The sequence below is a fragment of the Chamaea fasciata genome, unplaced genomic scaffold (genome assembly GCF_029207755.1).
Source record: "Chamaea fasciata isolate MVZ Bird 193981 ecotype frontalis unplaced genomic scaffold, bChaFas1.0.hap1 SCAF_3, whole genome shotgun sequence".
NCBI lineage: Eukaryota > Metazoa > Chordata > Aves > Passeriformes > Sylviidae > Chamaea > Chamaea fasciata.
This window is the reverse complement of record NW_027094088.1, coordinates 242921-268829: the sequence shown is the minus strand read 5'-3', so window position 1 is coordinate 268829 and position 25909 is coordinate 242921. Positions and strand designations below refer to the sequence as shown.

Sequence of the window (25909 nt, the reverse complement as noted above, 5' to 3'; positions counted from 1 at the left end):
TTCTCTTGCCTTCATACCACCCTTCACCTCCATCTCCTTCCTAATCCTCAGTGCATTACTTGGGCACCACTCACACTGTGCTTCTCCAGACAAATGCCGGTGTCTGGTAAGTGGGACTCAGAGTGGTATCAGGCAGCAGGGACACAAAGGGACCAAACAGCCCAGTGACTACTGTATAATGTTAAAAGGCACTGAAGTGAATATTTATGTGGTTTTTTGCTGTATAATTTCAGTCAAAAAGGATGACCCCCTGAAGTGTGGCATGGGAGAACAGGTATATTAGGTGTATGAGACTTCACCCTGTATGATCCTCCTGTGTCCCAAATGAATGGAGCCTTTCTCCCCCTTTCAGGAAAGCACACTCCCACCCTTCTGGGGATGGAATATATCTCTTTAGGAAAAGATCATATGTCATTCATCCTCCTATGAGACCCACCTGTGGCAAGCAACCAATGAATCACCACATTGGCCAGAATGAAGAGCAACCTTCCCAGAGAGATTGTGTGAGCACCCTCTGCTTGCACTGTGTTCTGAAATAAATCTAGGAATTCTCTGACAGATCCTAGAACATCAAGCTTTACACATCCTTATGAGTGACCCCAGATAACACTGTGCTGGTAAAAGAACTGAAGATCAAACCCATATTACATGGCACAGGTCATGCCCCTGCCCTTACCTCCCCTCCAGGAGGCCCACTGAAATAACCCTGCTAGGAAATCTGGATTGGGGCAGTAGACATAATACCAAAGCCAGGAAGGGTGAGAACAGCATTACAGGTTGCAGCTCATAGGAAGCTCAGCCTCAGAGATCAGGTCAGCCTCCAACTTCTAGCACACTTTTTCATGAAAAGCTTTAAGAATACACCAGGCTGTTTCCCCAGACCACAGAGAATTGAACTAGACCAGTCCCCTGGGGCTACAGAAGTTACATGGCCAACACTGGGCTCACCCTCTTTGTTAGTCCATATAGTACTCAGCAAGTACTGCGAGCCTTTGGAGAACATGATTATCCTAAAAGAAATAAAAGAAAACAAAAAAGGCCACACATCTTTTAAGACAAAATCTATCATCCCTTCTTAGATCCCCAACTCAGCTGAAGTCACTTGCTGCTTCTCACTGCAGAAAACGCAGTGCAATATAATAACCACGCACAGCAACAACCAAACAAACAGAACCACAAAACCTTTCCATTCCTAATCCGTTGCAGAAATGGAGAAATACTCCTTGAAATGTACTTACTGGTCGAACTTCCCCAGTAGTGTTGGTGTACTGGCGGGCCAGACCAAAGTCTAACATGTAGCACTTCCTGTATGTTGAAGGTAAGCGGCCCATTGCAAAGTTGGACTGGACAAAAAAGGAAAGAAAAACGTCAAATTGATGCCAGCAGCTTGGGTAAGAGTGGCCATTTGTTAGCAAAATTTCATCACGTAGCTTCACACGCCTCTGGTGGAAATAAGTCAAAGAGACTAATTTTAAGATGCACCTTAAACATCATGATTAGAGAACCACTGCCTTGATTAGAAGTTCACCTTGCAGATAAGAGACTGTGGAGTCTCAAAATTGCTAGAATTCACATTAGCTCAGCTAAATTTCAGCTGCTCTGAGAAAGAACTACATTTGACACCACTAGCTCTGCACTGAGAATTCCATGACTTGCATAACAGGCTGGAGTTCTTGTAGACAAATGCTGTTGTTCATGGTTCAGCTGCTAGCATGAATTATTCTGCCCTAACTCCCAGGATCTCCATTTACTGCATTGCATTGCCTAGCTCTATCTGAACATTCAGGCATATAGAAACCACCAGGCTTGGTTTTTACTAAATAAACCAATAACATACAAACAGAGCAGCTTCCTTTTTTACCCTCAATCCTAGTGTTCTATTCTATACCATAACGGGTGGCTGCCAAAGGATTTGTAGCCAAGTGACTGGTTTTCAGCTAAATCTGGTCAGCCAAAAGCAGCTGATTTTAAAAGGAGCAAATGAGTTTGTCAGGAGGAAGTTAGGTATGGCACAGTAACAAGTTTTCAGGTCAAGCAGTGAAGAGCAATAGGAAGAAGACTGCTTCTACAGTGAGACTTGGAATTACCGTCCTTTGCCTAGGCAGGTGACCAACAATGTGACTGCACTTCTGACACTGGTAACTGTGCTCCAATTCTTTTGGCAATCACTTACACAGCGTTAACAGCATGATTTAGGTAAGTCAGATACATGAATTGGCATTTATTCAAGTGATGTGTCACAGAACAAGACTTCCTTTCTGAACAACTTTTACAGTGATAGTTGGCTGGACTCCAAAGGACCATTCAGAACTAGACTGCTTCATCATGGGATCTTGACTGGTGCAAGTATGACTGACAGCTACCAACCCACCATGTAGCAGCCTCTGCCAATAAAAGCTGGTTTGCCATGCACTTAAAGGAAGGACAATACTCTATGACTATTCTGCACCTATGGGAAATAGCCAACATGTCAGACAGTGGGAGTGTGCAAGGAAGCCTAAATGTATCTGCCGAGACCTGCCCATACTCAGACTGTCTTTATTGACTCAAGCAGAATAGCTAGACATAAAACCAAAAGGAAAATTTCCAAAACAACATACAGGCTTGATGTCACGATGCAGGAATCCCACAGAGTGAATGGCTTCTATTGATTCCAGAATCTGTTTGCCCAATCGCAGCGTTGTGCTCAGTGTGAAAGTCCCTCTAGGCTGACTCCTTCTGAGATCTGCAAGATTTCGGCCCTGAAACAGTCAATAAAACACTTAAACCATGACAGGAAAGCAGAGCCTTTCACAGCTGTGAGTTCTAACATGCAACCCCCAAAAAGCAGACATGCTACTCAGAGACAAGCTCACTTCTTGTCTGCTTTATTTCTTGTATAAGATCTTCCAGTAGTTAATTTTAGCTTTTAAGTGATGCACTTGCTGATAAGAAGATACCAGATTGTTATCTTGGGAAGTTAGCTGGCCACTATTTGTGCATTAGGCACAGCATAGACAGCAGTTCCCTGGACTGTAGAGACCAGCATCTCCTTACTGTTAAACCCAGACCATACAGAAGCTGATTTAAGAACAACCTCTGGCTGTTCTCTGAGCCTTCTAAAGATTAAAGCAGTACAAATTCGATAAGCAGGTCATGATGCTGCCGTTTCATCAGAAACTTCCTAGCACACATTGTCTGGTTTGAGCTCAAGCCACCATTGTTGTGGCAACACCACAATGGGGAAAGTTGTCTATCAAGAGAATCATACCCAAAATCAGGAGAGGAAGACTTTTGCACTGACTTAATACTTATCAAAACAAATTGTCAATTTACCTCCACCTAATTAAATTTCTCAGGAAAAACAAAAGGGCTACCAGCTATGCATGAAAACAAATTTAGGAAAGAAAAAGGAAAAAAGGGCAGAGTAAACGCAAGAAAAATCCCAGTGTTCTTTGATGTCTGTCACCTCAGCTTTGTCTATACCTCTCTAGCTTTGTAAAGAGAAGCTACTAAAATGATTGTATTCCATGGCAGAGTGCTCTTCTAGCCCACAGAACTAATGCATTTACCAACTCATTAAAAACATGAGGAACAAGAGCCTGCTGTTTCAGAGAACATTCACAAAGAACAAAAACCATAGGGACATGCTGTTCATTAGTATGCTTTAGAATCTCTTGATTCTGCTTCTATAAAGACATACATAGAAGACATCTAGCATCTGTAGAAGACATATGCTTATAATACAAGTCCATGTGAATTCGAGCAAAATCCCCAACAGCAAATATACAGAAGATTCCAAACAGTTGAGGAGAAAACAGAGATTACTCTCCAAATGCCATCTCTTCATCCACTCATTTCCAGTTCTCAAGTTATTTACAGACATTAAAGTGCCAGCTGGCTCATGTAGCATATGACAAGTCTCTCAAATTGTTTTGAGCCATGTTTCACTTCAGGCTCTGGACCCTTGAAGAATCACACCTGATACAGGCCAGGTCAGAGATACAGCCAAGCCACAGCAGTCCACCCAGGTTTGCTCTACTTAACATGAACAAAATCAAACTAAACCACCTCTCTAGTGCTTATCTTCTTGAATTTCTATGACACTTTACTAGAGGCAGCAGAGCTTTGTCACTGCTATTCTGAAACACCCAAGTTACTGAACTGACAGCCGATCTTGCTTTCCACTGTAAAGCTGTTCCTTGAACACCAGCTCTCTTATCCAATTATAACGTGGAGAGCAACGCTCATTTTTTTCAGGGTTGCACACTGAAATGTGCTGTAATGGTGCTACTGCTACCATGAAAAGACATAAAATGAGCATTATTTTCCTAATAAACACCATCAGGCTCATTATGGAACAGTGCAGATGCACTGTTCAAAATGAGTTGCAAAGCTTGAGGGTGGAAGCCTCAGTCCTGGTGACTGAAGAGAAAGGGAGAACTGCAGTACACAACAGTCAGAGGGACACGTGATAAACCATGTCTCAGCAGGTCTGGAAGTTGAAGGGGAATTTTAGCCTGAAGAGTCATGGTGCAGAACTAGCTAATGCCTTATGTATCAACATCTTCATCTGCAAATAATGAAATCATTTTTCGCTCTGCCTACTCTACGAGCTCAGTCAAGAACAAACTAGAAGAGGACTTTCCAAACTAGAAATGCAGAGGAATTTCTTTCCAAGATAAAGTTCCTTTTATCAGGCTTGGTAAGGACAGGATTGGGAGGGTAGAAGCCTTGTCCTTCCATGAGCTCCAGGCTAGTCCTTTCACAAATCATATTCATACTCACACTGCAGCAGCAGCAGTAGCCAGGGTTGTTTAGAGAGCTAAAGGATTTTTTCTACGCATAACAGCAGTTGGGATGCCAATGGTACATACAAGGCAAACCCAAGTACCTGGAGTTTACTGGTTTTATACAACTGTCCTTCAAAGCAGAACTACAAAAGAATCAGAAGTTTATTTCAAAGAAGTACTGGGATCTGCTGGTACCTGTTTTACTTCACCTACAGTCTAGCAGTGTAGTCACCATGTGGTAGCTACCCAAGTATTTGCCCTTATTGACTTGCTATCAGCAGTGTTCAAACAGGAGTGAACACTTCCACAGCCGAAGCTGAGTTACTGCTGAGCTTGGGAGAGACAGGAGGGGCAGAGATCACGGCCTTTCACAGAGAAACTGTGCTGCTGCTGTGACACCACTCTCACTCTGAGCTCTGATACGAGACATGTTTTGAATGCTGCATCACAGCTCAGCAGGAGGTAATTCAAAGAGCTGCCACTGCTGCACAATGCTGTGGGTTGCTCCTGTGAGCATTCTGAATTGAGTGCTCTCCCCAGAAAACTGACAGAAAGACTTCTTAAACAGAAAAGCAGAGCTATGAAATATTTTAGCACATATTGACGACTGGAGCCATCCCAAGGGATATCAGAACAACACCAGCCCTTTTCACTGTCGTGCATTCCACCCTCTGTGTACAAGCAAGTCTTTACACCAGCACTTGGCCTTGTCTTCTCAACGTAAATCCTTCCCAGCGATGCCATCTCTACTGGACAGACAGGGAGGCAAAGAACAGAACTCACCTGAAGCTGCATGACCACATAATTAAACTTTTCATTTCTTCCACAGCCAATAAATCTGCAAACATGATCCTTTCCTGAAAAGAAACAGAAATGAACAGAATAGAACACGATAACAGCCGTGTGATCATGATGTTTAGAGAAATGGTTTCTGATTCAGGGCTGGTACCCATAAAGTGATATCAGGTAAGGAGTTTCGCATAACAAACTGAGCTCAGCTCATTACACCAACTTTACTCAGTACAAGCTAACCTGTACACATCACCACCACACTTACCTACTAGCACTGCTTACCCTAAACCAGCTAATCTAATACTACCTCGACATGAACTAACCCTGATTTTAATAGTCAGAGACACCTGGAAAAGAAAGATGTTTATGGAAATACTCCATTGAAACATTAAAGCAATTTCATAACAACAGAAGGAAAAAAATCAGAGCCATTCAGTGTCAAGTTCTGGCATGATATTAGTACAAACTACACCTATTCAGACAAAATCAAACTAACTCAGCCACCCCACAATACTCAGCTGGCCCTGGGGGGGAACAGAGGCTGTGGTTTTAGACCCTGACCCATAATGGATTTGTGATGGTTTGCTCTCTGGATTCTTGGAAGGGGAAGGATGAGGCATTGATTCCACTAATAGCAGACTGCTGGTCACAGAGTAAAGGTTGATGCACACCACAGTGGTGAACTCCTGGTTCCTGGCAAGGTTTCTTAGCAGGGAAGGGAAGAGGGTGAGTATCACTGCACAACTTTGCCCTATGTTTCTTGGTAGCACTTGAGCAATGGTGATTTGGATTAGTTTTTAAACCAAAGCTTGTTGTTTGACAATTCCCAGTTTTAAAGGAAAAAAGGGAAGAACATGAACAGACAGAATAATGAGTAACTGCAGAGCCTGTAGCACCCTCAGGGCCCTGCTACTGCTGTCACTGTGTGCACCACAGGCCCGGGGCATCAGAAACCGCTGGGGACAGCAGGACAGGACAGAACAGGGACGTGGGGGGCAGCAGGAGACAAAGGAGCAGCCTCCTCACTGGAGAGCCAGCGCTCTGACCAGAGCACTGCACACAGCTGTGAATACAGAGCTCCATCTCAGGACCCTCAGTAAGAGCATTCGGAGCCTGCCCTTGAGGGCCCAGCAGCATCCCACACCAGAACAACCCCTCTGATTTTGAATGTATTTCTAATTTTCTTTTTAAATCAGTTTCCTCCATAACACCATTGTTTTCTGGATCACAGTGTTTTACAGGAACACAAAGCATATCAGTTTTTATTATTTTTGAGAGTTGTTTGCTTGTTTAGGATGACAATGTGTTTCTATAATTGTAGAAAATGATGAATGGACTGACAGTTCTTGATGACCTGCATCCCCAAACTGACTTGATTTTATACTGAATCCTCCTTTCCAATCTAAATCAGGCTCAAACCTGACTTGTTGGGCTTGGGAATTTAGGCTCTGCCATGTGCTGTTTTGCAACACAAGCAACACCAGGAAAACAGAAGGGAGGTAAGGGAAAACTGTGCCCAGTTCTGCATGAAACAAAAAGAATATAACAGAGTGTAGAAAAGACAGGCCACATTTAGAAGTGGTGCATGTACAGCCAGCCAGTTATACAGGTGCAATAAATGCCTGCAGCATCAAACCCTCTGGGTCCCGGAGGCTTTCACTTATTTGTCATCTAAAGGAGGCACTAGATTACAACTGTTTGCTCTCTTGGAACACTTCATGCCACGCTGAAGTAGCAGATGGAGCTGACAGTCAGGTGTGACTTTGGGACCCCCGTAGCTCAGTCCTGAGGCTGATCAGAATTATAAAGCACACAAGAACAATCATGTTAATAACCTCCTGTGCAGACAGGAGGTCATTCCATCCATGAACTTCCCTTTAAGGCAGCAGGAAATAGCCCTCCCTCCTCACGCCCTCCTCAAGCATGGAGATCACAGCAGAGAGCAGCAAAACATATTGCAACCCAGGAAAGAAAGAAGGGGGGGAATGTTTTGTTGTTTGGTTGGTTTTTTTCCCCCCCAAGGCATATTTGGTATGGAAGCCTCACAACCATTTTACTGCACTAACTGCAAGATGACAGTTGCTCCTTTGCTAGACTGCTCTGCTCAGCAGTCACACAGATATTCCAGAGGGCCACAAGTTTTACCATAGAAAATATGCTCTGTATCTGCATTTGTTTGTTACTAAAACAAAGCAAAGAATAGGGCAATAGATTACAAAGAGTTTTGGCCACTTAATCAACTAACATCGGAGGTATACATCAGCCCAATGTTCATAAGCACTGACTTGGGAAAAGTTTCAGTGTATTTTGTTCACAGGCATTTAGTTAAGGCAAAATTTTAATGCTCAGCTGTAAAAAAAAAATCTTTCTACTGCAATCTTTTAAATACAATGAATATAACAATGTCCCATATAATACATGGTAAGAAATATTTCAGTCACTGATACAGTCTTCATCACTCTTGTTCTGAAGAAACTTAAAAATTACAGTCAGTAATTATGTTCTCATGTGTAAGAACCCCTTCAACCCTTGGAGAGATATTCATGACCTTGTAGAGATACGATTAAAGTCCCCATTTGAATACTTTAAAACTTCCATTACATGAAAAGCTTTCATTACACAGCGCCTGAAAGAACCTAAATTATGATCCTTTTTGGAGTCTATTTTTTCACATGGATCAATTTCAAACTGGTAGACACCAATATTCATTCCAATCTTCTACTCGTTTAAGTTCTTCAATATCCGTAATGTATTTTCAATGCAGCAATGAAACGAATCAAATAAATGCTAAGAAGGAAATATATGAAATTAGTGTTGCAACTTGAAGTTGGTTTTTTTTGTAACAGACTCTGTATTTCCTGTGTTTTCACCCGTGCTTTCACCAGAAAATCAGTAACCACTCTTCTCCACAAAGTTAAAAAATTTAATCTTTTAATTTTATGCTAAAATTCTGTGATTCATCTTCATAGAGCAGCTGTCTCATTCCTATCAGTTCACCCAAAACGCTGAAGTAACTTCTGCTGCACAAATTATCATAAATCTCACAGCAATTGTTACTCCTATTACTGTTACCTTACCAATTCTTGCATTTTCTCCTGCGCAAGACTAACACTGATACAACATCCGGAGTTCAGCAGGACCCACCAGGATGGTGGCAAGGAAAGGAAAGTGTAACATTAACAAACAGCGCCAGAGAACTGGGTCTGTTCAGCCTTTAGGAAGGCAACAGAAGGGAAACTATCTGCTGCTCCACCCCACCTAAGGCAGGAGTGCCAAGAAGATGGAGCCTGACTTTCCTCCGAGCTTGTCCTGGTTTCAGCTGGGCTGGAGCTCATTTTACTCCTAGTAGCTGTTACAGCTACGACATCCCCGGAACCCCTAACCCAGCTCTTGAGTGGCAAAATTACCAGAAGTCCCACCTGGGAGAAGGGCCCACGAAGGCCAAGGGGTATTTAAGGCCAAATTCATGGCAAGCACGTCTTCACCTTACCTCCTCTTGGAGTTTCTATCAGCTGAACATTGTTGGAACCCAGGAGTTGGCAGTGGTGTGTATCCTTTTCTGTTCTGTTTCTGTCCTTCTCTTTCTTCTTCCAGTTCCCTCTTCTTAAGTAACTTAAAATCAAATGGGCTTAGAGTTGTGAAGTTGAGTGGACTAAATGAGTGCTTTGAGAAGTGCTTTGTGTTGACAGAATGCTGCTCCTAACCTTTTGCCAAAGCTCTCTGATTTTCTAAAGCTGCCAGTAAAGTCTATTTTGTTGTTCTGACCTCTGGAGAAGATCGTGTTGGTATTTCTCCTGTGTGTCTAACTCAGGAGTGCACGAACAACCATAAGTCCAGTTAAAAGCTTCATTGAGAGAGTTTTTTGGGGCCTTGCAGGAGCACAGCTGAACAGCTGGGCCAAAGGGATACTGCTTACCATGGGATGCCATGCCCATAAAGACTGGGGCCAATTCACCAGGAGCCACATTCCACTGCTTGGGAATGTGCTGGGCATCGCTCAGAGGGTGGTGCATTGCTTGTACTTCCTGGGGTTTGTTCCCCCCTTTCATTTTCTTATCTCCCTTTTCATTACTACCGTTATTGCTCTTATTTCTGTTAATAAACTGTTCTCTTCCCAGCCCATGGGTTTTATGTTTTTCAGCCCTCCCCATCCCATGGGAGCAAGGGTGCTGTGTGGTACTCAGTGCCAGCTGGGGCTCACCCACGACAGAGGCACACAGAGAGGCACTGGGCATGAGCTGCAACATGGGAAGTTCCTATTAGGTGTGATTTCTTTATTCCTCCATGAGGATGGTGAAACCCTGGAACAGGGGCCCGGAGAGGCTGTGGGATCTCCATCTCCGGAGGTTATTGAAAACTTACTTCACTGATAAAAGCCCAGAGCAACCAGATCTATTTATTTTCTGCTTGGAGCATGAGGTTGTACTAGAGACCTCCAGAGATCCCCCCGAGAGCCTAAATTTTCTTCTGGATCTCTGGCACACACTAGGAAAAGCCCAAGTTCTCAGGTCACTGAGCATAACAGAACTTGCTTGAGCACTCAGCACTGCTGGGGTCTCTGTGATATGCACAGCTATAGACATGTAGCTGTACAATTGCTCTTAACCGGTATTTGGAAAGCTGCAGTTGTTTCTCAGTGCTCTGCATTATAGTGGACATTTTACAGCTATCCTCTTCTTTATTTGCCTGTCAGGTTTATCAGCTTATCACAGGTTTTGCATTGTGGGGATACTGAATTCACTTCTGTACAAATATTGTACATCAATACAAATATTCTTGTACATCAATACAAATATTATTCATCAGGACTAGAAAACGAAATGAGCTATTTTCACCATCTTCTAACTTTACTTGGAAATGCTGCCTTTAGCTTGCCAGAGCTGGCTCACATAGACTTCTTTCCTCTGCAGTTACCAAGTTCCACCTCTGGCCAGACACACCAGCTGACTTCAGGGACTTGTGAACTCAGCGGGACAAAGGAACTTTGAACATGAAAGAAGACAAATTCTGTGCTGGAAGTACGGCTTAAATAAATACATTACTCAACAGTTATCAGCTAGGATTTAACCAACTGGGTCAAGCTTGCTAGTGCCTCTGTAATAAATCAATGAACTAATAGACACGTAACTCAAAAGGCTGGTCATTGCCCCCTAATCAAGCAGTTAAAGGTAAAATTGCCTGACCTTGCACGGCACAGTTTCCTCTAGTTGTTTCCCAAAACTAACAACTCGAAGAGAAATAACTGATAACAGATCCCACACAGGTCAAGGCACAATACTGCCGGAGCAAAAATTCAACACAATCTCAAAAAAACGTGGTTTAAATCCTTTTTCAGCCATGCCATGACCTTCCCCCCACCCAAAGGCACAATAGCTGGCACAGAAATCATGTGTACCACATGCCAGTTTGTTCAAACACTTCCACAGAGGAAAATGCAGTGCTGAGTGGAGAGGCTCAAGTTACAGCAAGTCAGTGAATCTGCCACCCTGTGATGGCCTAGAAGCCTGAAAAGAGCAATCTGCTCTCCTTTCTAGTCTTTGCAGATAGCTTGCTTATATCCACATAAAAAAATACGGCAGAGCCATATAAAGGGTGTCTACAAAAGTAACAGAAACCGAATCACAGAGAGTTAAGGCACCACTTTAAACACAAAAACCACAAGAAAACTCACACATGTAATAAGAACAAAACCCCCTACAACTGGCAAGTAAGAACAGCAAGGTTCCTTTTCTTCCATTATTTTGCCAGGAAACTCCTATCTGTCTAATCCCTGGCAATAAAGAGGGAACAAGCAGTACAGACTTGCTTTACTATCTGCTGCAACAAAATCAGGTACTCGGAAACCACAGTGCCTGTGACCAGCCTGCATCTTGCACAACTACTCAATATGCAGAAGATCTCTGCACTGCAGAATAATATTAATCAGAGTCCTACACAATGAAACTGGTTACACTGAAAAGAAGGCATTTACAAAGAAAACAACACACTGAAGAGAGCTTAGCAGTATCTGGCAGCCGAGCGAGATCAAAAGGAAATACTTAGGGCCTTTTAGCCTCACACCAGGGCAACACTGCCACTGCAGATGAACAGAAAACAGTGCTCAGCACCAGAATAATCTGGCCATTTTAAATTACAATCTGCTAGGCTGCTCCAAAGAGCATCCCAGCACAGGAGACTGCATGTTGTGGCCACATCCATCTTTAGAGAGCCTATGGACCAGAAGGCATACAAAATGCACTCCTTGTGAGAGATCCCTGTACAGAGCTCTGCTCTCACAGGTCCCCAGGGGGCTCCCAGAGACACCTAAAAAGAAGTGGGTAAGGACAGGGAGAATACTTTTGAATTCAAAGCATTTGCTTCTGAGCCTCATACAGCCCCAGCTGAGTATCTAGAGAGAACACAATTCCTGGTTTGGCACCCAAGATTTCCACACCTCTCTCTGCAGCAGCCCACTGGATTTAATCAGGGATACTGGTTTACAATTTCTGCAATTAAGGTTGCTGTTAGAAAGGCAGACTGACAGGGACAGCCCAAGCCAAGCACCTCAAAAGCTATGCCAGAGCTGTTCTCACAGAGATGTGGAATTTTGATTAACCTCAAAGATCTCATAGATAGGAAACTGAGTGTGGGTAGTACTGATGCTCCTTTGCACCTGAATATTGCTCCACAGCATTGGGAGAAAAATCACACAGAGAGCAGGCAGGTTGCTGTCCATTTGTGTTTCAAAGGGTTAGAGAAACATTGAAGAGATGAAAAAGCATCTGCTCATCCAGCTGTGATAGCACGCTCCCTTCCATATGTTCAGTGATAGGAACCCATCACATTTTTTCTCCTCATGATTCAAAAAACCAGGAGTGTCAGAGTCCTGGTTTATAAAAGCACTGAGGTTTTAAAGAAAGCTCCCATACTGCCTTAAATCATCACAACTACCACGTGTCAGTGTTCCCTGAGTGGCTCTGGGTCACGTAAGGTTTTCTCTGAGCAAACAAACCATGAAATCCTATTTCAGGAGCGCACGAAGTAGTCCCCAACTCTGAAATGAGAGTCCAAACCAACAAAAGCATCCTTGGACAGGAGGGCAGATCAGAACTACCCCAAAAGCAAAACCCCCCAAATCTATGATGGTTATAGTGTAAAATCCCCAAGCCGTACCTGCTGGAGATGTGCAGGCATGAGCAACTGCTGCTACCCGCTGACCTGCAGGTACTGCACTGCTCACTAACAGAGACACTGCTGAAGAGGCTGAAACACAGAAAACCCAGCCAAAGCCTTTCCTGCTCTCTGGACATGCAAGTTACTCATGCACTTAGCCATACAGATCTTATTTCCATCTACTTTTTAACGTATGTGATCCAAAGGCTTGCCTACACAGCAAAACACTGGCAGGTACAATTAAACCGGCAACCTCCTCTGCTGGGGACAATCTGCAGGAAGTGTTTTGCCAGCGCAGCTTAGGCTTGGTTTCAAATTGCTTGACTGCAAAGTATAAAATCCAAATACGTTAAAATTGTGTGCAAATACTACAATCACACACACCTCACTTAAAGGTAGTTTTACACTAGTGATTAAGGTAATAAAATGAGGGCTTGGCACAAAAAATAGTGTTCTGACAGAGAAGCTGTACTCATGCACAAGTTCACTGTGCAGATGTGCCCAAAATATCCCTGAAACAGTTTCTGAATTTGTGATTGGTTAAGATTTGCAACCTTAGTAGTGTAATTCTCTACTAGCTTTTCTAGGACTAACAAGACAATGTAAGGCTAACAGTGCCTCTTGAGGATTAAAATAAAAAGCTATATTGTGGTGCTCTGATTAGAATTGGTCAGATAGACTAGCACCAGACAGAATGTCCTGAGCCCTACAAGTCCAGCCTGAACAAGGAAATATTCTACAGCAACTTTGTGGGACCAGAAGCTTTTGATTTTAACTAATAAAGTCTATGGAAGGCAAGAAAAAGACACAAATGTTGCAAAAAAACCTCTGGAGTATAGGTGCAAGGACAGGACAACTGAGAGCTTCAGCTCATCATCTGATGGAGCAAGAAAGTCTGTAAGCTGACTTCTCAACTGAGTTTCATCCAAAGCATAAAAGGGCCCCATTGCTGGTATTTCACAGACCCAAGGAGACAGTGAACAGAACTGGAAGTTTGGTCAGAACGACGCTTTAAGATCCCTGCAAGTAACAATGCAAGTTAGAAAGAATTTTGCCCTTGGGAAACATATCAATATCTAAACAGATGCAGAAAACACGCTATACATCTAGAGAATTCAAATCAAGAATGAGCAGAACAAAATGACTCTGCAGAGCAGGTGAGAGATACTGACGTGGCAGTGATCTCACACAGCTGAGCTCAAGTATCTCAGAGCCATTTGTGCTGGAAGGGACCTCTTGAGAACATCCAGTCCACGCCCCTGCTCAAGCAGACAGCTAGAGCAGGTTGTCCGTGGGTTTTCAGTAGCTCCAGCCATCTCTCTGGGTAACCTGTTCCAGCACATGACCACCCTCATAGCAGAAAACTACGCATGGTGTTTATTAACAGGTACAGAGACTCTCTAGAAGAACCATTCCCTGATTGCTCCCCCAGCTGTTCTGTGTGGATTGCTAGCGCAGGAAGGACATTGTTTGGGACCCACCTGCAGCTGTGTTCCCCCTGTGGCTATTCCACAAACTGTCCCAGAAAGCCTAACTGCTGGCAACAGCCTGCAGTCTACAACCTGCAGCTACTGCACTCAAAGGTCAGGCTCTACCCAAAACAGGTCTGCAGGATGGGCCAATGGCCAACCTTCTCCACCCCAAACTCTGCCAAACTCCAGCAACTCGCAAGATTCTGATCACAAGCTCTGGAAAGGGCAGTAGCTCATTCATTATTTCATTAAGGTCGCTGTGACATCTGAATAGAAAACAATAAAGCTGCACTATTTAAGAGGGCCTGCAATTTTCAATTCTACCAGAAAAGTGCAGAGGAATTTTAGACAACACTGTTCCCTCGCTTTTCATCTGTAAATCCATGAACTGACGGTATCACCTATGGTAATACCAAAAACTTACTCCACCCACCAACTGCTGGAAAAAGGCAGCATCTCCCTTTCTGAAATGTTTCTCACCTCTTTGCAACACTCACAGTGAAAACATACACAATAAGTGATTCCCCATGCTCTCAACCCAATTTCTTATTTTAACTTTATCATTTATTTCAGTAAAGCATTTGGGGATTAGCCTTCAGCCAAAAAAAGCTAAATTCCTCACAGAACAGCTTGATTTGTAAAAATATGGCTGAAATAATTTGTCATTCTTACACGCAGGATAGCTGATGCACAGTCAATTCTTCTTCTCTCTTTCTGTCCCTTCCCTGAATATTTATTAACTGCTTTGCCAAGGGGTTTTTCCTAGTTCCATATACCACCACTCCCTCTCCCCAGTTACCAGCACCATCCTGTACACAAATGTGGGTGTTTTCTCAAGCATTTAGTATTCTCAACAATCTTCCCGAAATAAACACAAGTATTAGTCAACACCTTGCATGCTTTCTGATGCTAGTCCTAGTTTAGTGATTTCAGGTCATGCTTTTCAAGCATTCCCTGCCCTGGAATGGCACCAGTACCTATTGGCACTGGCCAGCCTGACAGCATTGTCTCACGGTACTCTGAAATCCATCGTTCTACACTGTCATACCCTCACTCAATTCAGAGCGGTTTCAAGTGTACAACCAAACAAAAAAAGAATCTCAAACACAGCCTTGCTTGCCCTCATTGCAGTGTGGTCAGACCCCAGACACCCACTCTGCTGTTCTCTGGAAGCTTGTGTGTCCAGGCCCTTCACACATCAACAAGAGTCCTCGTGATGGCCTGGGCTGATGTCTCCTTTACACAGCTCAGCTGCATCTATTACAATCCAGAACATGCAAAAGAGGCCTTATCAGTCCTCCTCTCGGGAGAGCTGAAATGTGGAAAACTATTTGACCTTCAAAAATAATTCACTGGCTTTTACCCAGAGGCAATCTGTCACAAACACAGAGTAACTCGTTTCACAAGGCCTGCAACAGTCTCACCCGTGAATTCAACCATCTCTCTGGACATTTGGTACAAAGGCAAAGGGATAGATTCATAGGCAACAACACCATCTGAAGCATGAGCCCTGATGAGAAGAATCCTACTCACTGCTTCAGCAGGTGCTTCCTCAGCCCAAGTGGGAATCCTGCAGAAAGGAACATCCCCTCACATGTCTATTATACAACAGAAACTGTACCTGGCAATAGCTGGCTTTGCCTTAAAAAGGAAATCCATGCACAATGCCCTTCAGCCAACAGTAGTTCTCAGTTCCTCAAAGGCAGATTTAGAAATTCCTTGTTTACACCCCTCCATAACAATCTTTTTAGTAGAAGCCCCCCTCCTTCAGCCAGGAACAACTGCATCCAGACAGCTCCCTTGCACCCTCATGAAGAACAGGCACACCACCTCATGCTTTGCCTTCAGGACAGTGAGCTACACGAAAAACTAGCCAATAGTTAGTTTCCCTACACTTCCTGTTGTCCACTTTTTGCACTCCTCTACTACTCAACCATTTTGGAGACTCTGTCATGCTCCAGTGCTCTAGGTCCTCTGGGAGGCAACCTCATTTCTTAGCCAGACACTGCTTCCTTTACTCCTTATTTTCTAATCAGTATCACTAGATTGCACAGACCAGTGGACCAACAGTTCAGTCTAGGTCTCCTCATTGTTCTTATATCCTGGCAGACAAAATAGTCCCTGCTGTTGGATCTCACCTGAGTTGCAGAATGTAACAACTTTCTGAGCTGGGTGACTTAATGTGACATCACATCTAGAAGGAACCTGAAGAGAAAACTCTAAAAACCATTTGCAGGTTTGGATTCTAGTTGTTAACATGCACAGTGACTTGTAGCACTTCCAAAGGGCTTTTTGCCTTACCTTGCAGCTTTTTCAGGACAGCCACTTCCATCTTGAGAACTTGCTTGGGCTGCTGAGCTGATTCCACCTTCAAGGCCACATTCTCACGGGTCAGCAAATCCATCGCCTCGTAGATCTCCCCAAAGCCACCTCCACCGATCTTCTTCAGCTGGAAAAGCACAAAGAGGTTTGCTACGATGTGCACAAGAGGGAACATCAAGCTGGCTCTCACAAAGCCGGCTCCTCGACTGTGTAGGGAGAAGAGGCTCAGCTCCCAACCTGTGCTGTGCCTGAATCCCTTCACTGCACAGCTTGGCAAAAGTCCAGCTACCCACTTGACTGTGCTATGTATAAATTCTTTGCTCTAACAACAAAGAACAAGCCCAGCAAGCAACGACAGGTGATACTTTTAAAAACAAATGATAATGCCTATTGCCTCCATGATGTTCTTGCCAAAATTCAAGAAAAGACCCTTCAAGGAGATAGTAGAACCACTGTCTAGACCATGGCAGATGCAAACTGTCATTTCCCCCAACAAATACATCCCTGCAGCAAAACATAACCATGGTAGTTATGTATACCTTCCAAGAAATAAGCTAAATTAAGTTTACATTTCATTCAAAGGACTCTAAAAACAGAACAAAACATCCACCGGAATCTTTTACAAGATGCTTTACCTGTTCTGGTAGTGAAGTTACCTCAGTGTCACATTTCAAAGAACTGCCAACGGCATTGCATCAAAACAGTTGTGTACAAGCCACTAGTACAATTCCATTCCGTTCTTTCTCAGTCTCTTTTTCTCTTTAGTTTGAAACCCAACCAAATGATGCTTTTTGTGTCTCTGAGCAAAATTAAAGACTGTTTCACAACAGGAATCCATGACTTCACCTGACATATACTCAAAGCTAAAGATGTCTAGGTTTCAGCATATTTGATATGTACCTTCTAGAGATAGATTGTCTGCCTGTTCTAGAGCAGCCTCTCCTTCAGAGAGCAAGTCAGGATCCTCTGCCTTTCCTAGAAGGTGATTCCTTGATCCTCCTTCTGCTGAGACTTGACAGCATATGTGCATATAGTTATATATAACCATGTATAATACAGACTCCTCATGTGTTGCAAGAGTCAATATCTATGCCAGGAAAGTAATTTTGTATTTGTTTCTCTTAGATATATTCAAGGCCTACTGTGCTGCCCAGGAGGAAATTCAGGTTTACTGCAGATAGATCAGGGCTCCTTTGATCTGCTTAGCACTTGCTCATTGAACCAAGCTGTAGCCCTTCCCTTCAGCATTTTGTGTTCCCTCTGTTCACAACTGCTCTGGAAGTCCCGAGTGCCACTTCTTTCCAGCAGCAGCAGTAACACTGAGTGAGCAAAAGAAGTTTCAGTCAGACAGATAGACAAACACTGATCTTACACAATGTTTAATGAGGTTTAGGTGATATTTTAGTGTCTTCTATACCACCAAAGACCTGTGCATCTGTCCAGTCTGCTTCACAAAAGGCCCTGCCTACCAAGGGTGACACAAAATTTTTTTTCCTCCCAAAGGTGACACAAATAATTTGCTTTTCTGGCTCTCAGGTCAAGAAAACCAGTTCCACATGAAGAAGGAAGTGTTTTCCATATTAACAGCTTGACAGCCAGCCTTGTCTCTGAAGCTATTACTTGATAACCCTTTCACAGTTGCTGTCCAGAGCAACTTCTCATCATTTTTCCTCATGACCTTCCATGGGGCTAAGCAGGCATATTCACACAGTAAACAGCCAATAACTAGGCCACCAGAGATTATTCATAAATTATTACAGTGCAGCCCTACTTCCACTTGGAAACTCACACTAAGTGAGCCGGCTGTTAAACATCTTTCTTTCAGAACAGCGCTACATTAGGCATAGCAACAACAAGTCTGTTAATACCTCAGGATTCAGTACACAACATCTTCTGTCATCTGACATATTAATGAAAAAGGGAAAGGGACAGTAAAAACTACACAAGGTATAAAGGTAAGGTGGGATCTGGAGGGACTTCGAGAAAGGTTGAGAAACTCTCAGGCAGAAAATGGGTAAGATAACAAGCAAAAGTCAACAGTGAAAACTACAACACAGCACAGTTGGGACGGAGGAAAAAAATAGGCTACCCAAACATCTCACTGTGTAGGTTAATTCAAGAAATAGCTCTGGGGAGAAATACTTGTGAGCCAGCATAGACACACATGATAGTCCTTTTCCATTCATTGGCCCTAACAGAACAGCTCTGATGGTCCAACACAGCTGTGAAAATGCAAAGGTACCACAACACAAATGGAACAACACAGTGATATGACTAGGATAAGATCTGTAGAAAGGTCCAGTCATATGGTGCACAATACTGAACACCTCGCTCTAGAAGCTTTCACAGAACTAGGAGTTGTTCATTTTAGGAGTAAAAGACTGATCAGGAGTCTGGAAAAACTAAGGACAGGCTAGGACTGCTACCTCAGAAAAAGCAAAGGAATGTATGCATCCGAGAAGCAGGTTCAGGAAAAAAAATACAATATTGAGACTGCACATCCAGCAGAACAGCCAAACTGGAGGACACAAAGGTCTACAGAGAAACAAATGGGAGATCACTAAAGATCAAAGCTTCTGCTGAATCAGAAAACTGATTTTATTCACACATTCGAGCCCATGGAAGGCTGTCAAAGCTGCTTTTGCTTCCTTGCATCCTTGCTCACACTCTTACGGGAATTATTCTCTGGCATACTTTTCCCAGCAGACCAGAGGGTACCACCTATTCAACATCACCACTAGCACTGCCATACATCTTGATTTTTTGGCAACATCCAGAGGCCATGAGCAGCCATTTCCTTTGCCCTGTTCCAGAGCAAGTTGTTCTAAGCCATGGTCTTGGCTGAGGTCAGTGGCTTGTGACACGTCCACTGCCTCACTGCCTGGGTGCTCCGTGGGAGCTCACTTTCTAGGGTGAACTCAGGCCAGCCTTCTGTTGGACACAAAGGAGAGATGGACACATACCACTCAAAAAACCACAAACCAGTAATGAAACTTCAAACACAAAGTCAAGGAAGAGAATGAAACAGCTAACTGGAACGACCTCAGTGGTAGTCACGAGTCACCAGCCCAGGTTAAGCCTCACTGCCTCGGATGTTCTCTTCTGGTCCTGTTTCTGACCTTCCACAGCCTATGGTTATGACAGGGACACAGGCTGCCAACACCAGCAGGATTCATCCCACACAATTGCATGAGCCCCTGTGTGAGCTGGGTGTCCAGGTGTCTATTCCAGGCTGTGGATTCAAGTGAAGAGTTCACCTGATCAAACAGGTAGGTACCTGGCCTTGGACACAGATAATCAGGAGTTACACAGGACACAGATGGCTCCCTTTGAAGTCTCCTTTAAATATTCTGAAGTATTTTGAATTTATCCTGAAAAAGACTCCTGTAGCACAATCTTCCAAAGCCTACTAAAAAAAACCCCAAAACAACAACAGCAAGATGCAGCCTTCTCACTAAGCAAAAATCAGTGCTTTCAGACACAGTTCAAAAAACCAAGGCAACACACAACCCCAGCCAAAAATAGGCTTGAATACAAAATTAATCTTTTATTCAAGCGGCATATACGATACCACTGCTCTAAACAAAGTCTGCCTTCCAAGGGTATTATATAAAGACCAGACTTCCCCAGGATAACATTCCAGGACTAAGGCAGGACTGGTGGCAATGTGCACTCTAAATCCAGGGCAAAGGACCAAATGAAAAGCCAGCAACGTTTAGCAAACTCAACCAGGGTCAACGCTGTCATCTACAGGCTTCAAAGATGTGACAAGGTCAAAGAGTGACCACTGGCTGTCTTCTAGGAGCACCTGTAGAGCCAAGCCTGCAACTCCTGCAGCCCAACTCAATGGGCTACTTGATCCAGAAATGACTTAACAGCTGAGGAAGAGCTGACCTTTGCTCATCAAACTCTCCAGAGTCCACTCCATTTGCTTAAGAGGACTGGATCTGATCTCAAGTGAAACAACCCCAGGTAAAACAGGCATGAACTGAGAAGCCAATCAAGAACTCAGCCAGCCACATCCTAAATCATCTGAAGACTGTCAAAGCCCACTTTAAGAAATTCAGAGTGAGACCAAAACAGGCCCCAAGTCTGACAAAGAACCTTGCTAGTCCCAGGTTCCCTCTTGGAATCATAAATGGCCTTTCTAAACAAGACAAGGTAAAGAATCCACAAAAGTTTTGTGGGGTTTCCAGCAAGGTTTCCAATACAAACAGGAGAGCTTTGGATCAAGAAGCTTAGAAACCTGAGAGAAAACAAAACATGGATTGCACCAGTAAAAGAACACACACATGTACACGAGTGTTCAAAGCTCAGCGCGGGAGCTGCCAACTCTGCCTTGCTAATAAGGGTCAGTTGTGAACTCCCAGCAAAAGGCATTTATGTGAAATAAAGAGAGACATCAAAATTCAGCTTTAACATCCATACCTAGCTCAAATAAAGTACAAGTTATGTTTGACTTTGTTCCCTCCCCTGAAAAAAGCTGTTCACACCATTCAGAGCACACGTGGGTCAAAACCCTCTGGGGACTCAGCAAAAATCATGTGGTTCCAGTACTGTCCAAATTTCATCTAATCAAAGCATCAAAAATTTCTGCAAGTAAAGAATGATAACTAAAAAGGATACTTCTAAATCTACAAGTTTTGATAAAAACACTAAACACACCTTGTCCACGTCTTTTTTCATAAATAAGAACAAAAATATGACTGCTCTCAGACAGCCAAACTTTACCGACATCAAGAGACAGGAAAATGAACTACCAACAGGCTAACTGCAGAGAACTACCATCTTCATTTGTCAAAGCTTTGTCAGCCAGCAGAAGGGAGGAAAGGAATTCAAGGAATACATTACACCAATCTAAAATTAGAAACTGGCTCAATAATGGAAGCATGCCAGCACTAAGAGCTACAAGGTTCAAGCAGATGCCCAGCCAGAGACACTGGGAGGACAAATTACACAAAAGACCTTCTGGCAGTTGCACCCCAGCATCACATAAACATGCCACACACCTGCTTGAGCAGGATCCATCACCCACAGCAAAGATTGGACCATACAGCTGGCACATTCTGGGTTAGATTCAGAAAGATCTGTGACAAAAGGAAAAAATGCTACTCCTGATATTACAGCTGTATGCTCACTTTAAGGTACAGTCCCTTTTTCCTTGGTCACTCGATCCTAGACTGTCCATTTCCTTGGGCCACCAGAAGTATTTTCATAGTTTTTCCTGATTACTCCAAGCCCCCCACAGCTTGTGGTTCTGACTGCTCCTACCCCAGCTTAAAGCAAGGGCAAGGCACAGAAGGCATGCCTAAAAGGAAAGGGTCTAACTTTCACACTTTTTTTTTTTTGGAGGGGGGAGAATGACTGTTCAATGAAGGTTCACAGTGCACAAGACAGCTAGCAATGGTCCAATTCCCAGCTCTACTCAGAGCTGGGAAAAAGGATTTCTCACTGCTATTTACAGCCCTTTGCAAGTCATGTCATTTCTCAGAGCCTTCAAGTGGGGAAATTGCCTCACTGCAGTACTTAAGGCTACTGTGAGACATTATAAAACATAAAAGGTTATTCCTCTAATTAGAGGTAGTTGATGTTGACAATGCAGCTGCACATTTCTATCTTTTCTAAGGCACAGTTAGTGGGTAGAGCTTCTAGTGGGCCCCAGTCACAGATTCATGCAACAATGAAGCACTGAATCCCACATTTAGTGCCTCCACCAACTCTAAAATTGGTTTGAAATGTTCCCTGTGAGGATCACTGATCATATTTTAGACTTTATTTGGAGCCTTCGGTGCTTGTAAGAGTTCTGCTGTTGCCAAGAATGAAGTTACTTTGTTTAGACTTTGTTACAAAAATACTCCCATCATTTACAGAAGTTTTAGCACTCCTGTCTAGGAAGGAGAAACTCGGAGATTGACTAATAGAGAATGGTACAAACTGAAATTAGCCAAGGTAAAGGAGAGCAGAGAATCCCAGAACCCCAGTACTGTCTGGGTAGGAAGAGACCTCTGCACACCACCAAGTTCAACCCCTCTGCCATGACAGGATCACCTGGAGCTGGTGACACAAGAACCCATCCGCGTGGGTTTGGAATATCTCCCTCTCTGGAGACTCCACAACCTCCCGGGGCAGTCTGTTCCAATCCCCTGCCACCCTCAATGTAAACGAGCTCTTCCTCATGTTAAGGAGGAATGAGCATTAGCAATCAAGCACCTGAAGCAAAGGCATCAGCAGAGTGCTGAAATTCAGCTTGGCAAAGAACGTGCACCAACCTGACCAAATTTCAGGCTCTGGGGAAGTTTCCATTTGTGCAGGAGAGACAGATAAAAGCTGCAACAATTTTCCTCTGAAACACTGGTAAACGCAGGGCATGTTTGGAGTGCTGTGTCAGTTAACCTGCCCACAGATCACCCTTCCAAAACATATATATGTGCTCCAGTCCAGAGCTGTAGGAGCACAGCAAAGCTCTCCTTCAGCTGTGACAGAAAGCTTTGGGAGGGGCAAAGGGGTTGTCTCCATCTTGGTGTCTAATCACAGAGAAAACTCAGCTCCCCCATCTGCTCTCAAGAAGCCAGGAGAAGGAGGAACAGTTTGAATTGCTCGAATATAAATAGGCTGTTCAGCAATAGGCCAGACAGAAAAGCGAAGGCTGCGGAGAAAGCTGGAACAAAGTGAAGACAGACAGGCCATGGGGAGCAACAAGAACAGGGCTGGGTTGAATGATAAGATAATGCTTTTTCTGAAGTGGGCTACTGAAAAATAAACCTAGCCACAGCCTGGAACTGAAGTGAATTCGGAGTCCCAAGCCTCTCTGGTCCTCTGCTCCCCACACTCCACTGCAAAACTCACAGGGCCACTGTACCACAGCCAGTCAGCGTAAAGAACAACTCAGTGCTACTACTGTAAATCACTTGCAGTTCAAACTAGTGAGGCTTCTGCTGGGAGTTTAAGGATTCAGAGAGTACTGGTATGCCCAGGTAAAAATTGAGACAATGGTATACATGGGATTTAAATGTTTTTTCAGCATTTTAAAGGCAAAGCCTGTCCAGGTCACACAACAGATGAGACAAGAACTAAAACTCTTACCATAGGATGATATAATTCTAAGAAGTATCCCAATAAATTTACACAGAAGTTGAACCAGCTAGTTAATCATGGACTTTCTGACTCTTGATGCAGCTCACATTCCAACCCAAAACATTTGGTTTTACGCTATTTTATTGTAATGCAAATTTTTATAGTCATGTCTGTAGTATTCTTTGCCACAGTAATTCGAAATCTAAGTTTCCTACTAAAACATTACTCAGTCTGCTGCAACAGTTCAATTCTACCTAAGAATCCTCGGCAGCTTCAGCCTTCTGAAAATACCATTCTGAAAACCTTCTTCCTGCAGTATCTTGCTAACATGTCAAACCTTATCAGTCCACTGTCGCTTGCCAGAGGCCAGGATTAAGTAGGGAAGTTGCCGTACTGCAGGAGGAGGAAGAGGAGGAGGAGGAGGAGGAGGAGGAGGGCTGTTTGGGCCATTAAAGCCAGGGCTACTCACCACTTTCCAGCGATCTTTGACCACATAGTTGGTCGGGAGAATGTCGACCTGCTCCCCTCCACCACTCATGTTTGGTTCGTCCTTGATGACTGCTGCTAGGCACTGCATTTGCCAGCCAGAGAGTATTTCAGTAGCTCCCAGTTTAAATGAGCCATTTATCTGGGGGAAAAAAAAAGGGGCAGGGGGAATGAATGACAAAATTATTACAGGTCACAGTGTAAGCACATGCTGCATTTCCACAGGTCTTGTTTATGACTAAATCAGAACCAGCCTCTCAGGAAAGAAGACAAACCCACCCCGCAAACACCTGAGCTCACTCCATGCATAACCTGACAGACACAGCCCTGCTCCAAGTCAGCAGCACAAGCTAAAGGGTGACAACCACCAGCTACACCATGCAGGAGTCCAGGGCTCTTGGGCTTGACCATGCAATGAGAATCCAACACCAAAACGTTGCAAGGTCTCTTATTGCTACCAGGTGAAGAAGTCTTGCTTTAGCAGAGCAGCTGCTACCTCGGCAGTTTGCACTGGATGACATCCAACACAAATCAGAAAGGTTTGCCAGGTATTGCATTCAATAAGCCTAAAAACTCTGAATAGGATAGAAGGACTGTACAGGGCCAGGGTTACAGACACTTCACTGTAATGAAAAGCCAAGCAGATGGGGAACGATAGAAAAGGCTTCAGCCAGGTACAAATTAAGTCCTTCTCACACCCTACACACAGTGCTAAAGATGATCAAATTAAAATACAGAGATAACTTGTGCCTGTGGTGTTCATCTTGCCCCTTTTTCCTGCCTTTATACAGAACTCCAGATAGCCTATGTTGATAATAATTTTAAGGGTCTTTTGTTATAAATCTGCAAAAATGACTTTCAGAAACACATTAACTCTGCTTTCCTTGAAGAAAATTAATGGAAGAGGCCTAATAAAAGATCTTGCTCAGATTTTCAACTGGCTTTAGAAGCAGGCTGGATCTTTTACTAAGCATGAATCTTGGCAATTCTATTGTCATTCCTCAAAAATATGAACATCTTCCTTTCCAAATATGAGCGTTACTGTAGCACTCTGGTTGTAGATTTAGATTAACAACAGAAATACAAGTTTTTTAAAAAATACCAGAGCTGGTCACTCAACCATTCCATTTCTTCAGGTCCAAAAAAAGGGGAGAAAAGTTACTAGTTAATTATGAGCACAAGTAGAGAAAAGAACTCATTCCCTAGCAATAAAAGGACTGAGAGGGAAGGCTATAAAGTGGCCAGCATGTAGTGTGCACAAGGAAGCAGCAGACAGAAGTATGTCAAAAGTGCAAGGCAAAGGATGATCAAACAACGCATGAAGAAAAGATCTCAAAGAGATCTTATAAAAATCTTCACAAAAGAAGATTTCATTCCAGATATAGAAGATAACTACATGGAAAAAAAAAGAGCAGTAGACTAACTCAGCAAGAGGTCTGCTGAGAAATGTTCAATCCAACACCTGCCAAAGGACAATCAAAATGAGAGAAGAAAAATAAGAAAAGCCTGGGTATTAAGGAGAAGAAAGGTGCTGCAAAATGTTCCGAATTCTCGCTGACAGAGTCCTGCACCTGTATGGGGTAGCTCTGCTTTCAATCATCAGGTACTGAAGTAAGAATGAGGAAAGAGAAAGTACCTGCTGTGTTTGGCAGCACAACATCTGTGCTGCTTCTTCAAATGAGGAAGTGGAGTGCCATTCCCAAGGCCCTTCACGCTCACCAGAACACCTGAACTGGCCAGCCCTAAGCTACCAGTGAGCACTGAGCACACAGCCTCCCTGCACATCACCTCAGGAGGCACAGGACAGAGAGCCCCTGCAAAAACCTCCCTAAATGTTGG

At 43.6% G+C, this 25909-nt stretch overlaps 1 protein-coding gene across 3 annotated transcripts in view; it reads right to left on the bottom strand.

The window, feature by feature from the left end:
• The window catches only part of TTBK1 (tau tubulin kinase 1), a 97113-nt gene that overhangs the window by 56191 nt on the left and 15013 nt on the right, over positions 1-25909 (bottom strand). For all 3 annotated transcript variants that reach the window (XM_066177601.1, XM_066177599.1, XM_066177600.1), the window contains 5 exons: positions 24054-24212; positions 16490-16637; positions 5556-5629; positions 2601-2741; positions 1239-1343 (listed from right to left, as the gene is read on the bottom strand). In XM_066177601.1, the coding sequence (XP_066033698.1) occupies positions 1239-1343; positions 2601-2741; positions 5556-5629; positions 16490-16637; positions 24054-24161 (576 nt within the window). In that variant the 5' untranslated portion in view covers positions 24162-24212. The remainder of the gene's footprint in view (positions 1-1238; positions 1344-2600; positions 2742-5555; positions 5630-16489; positions 16638-24053; positions 24213-25909) is intronic.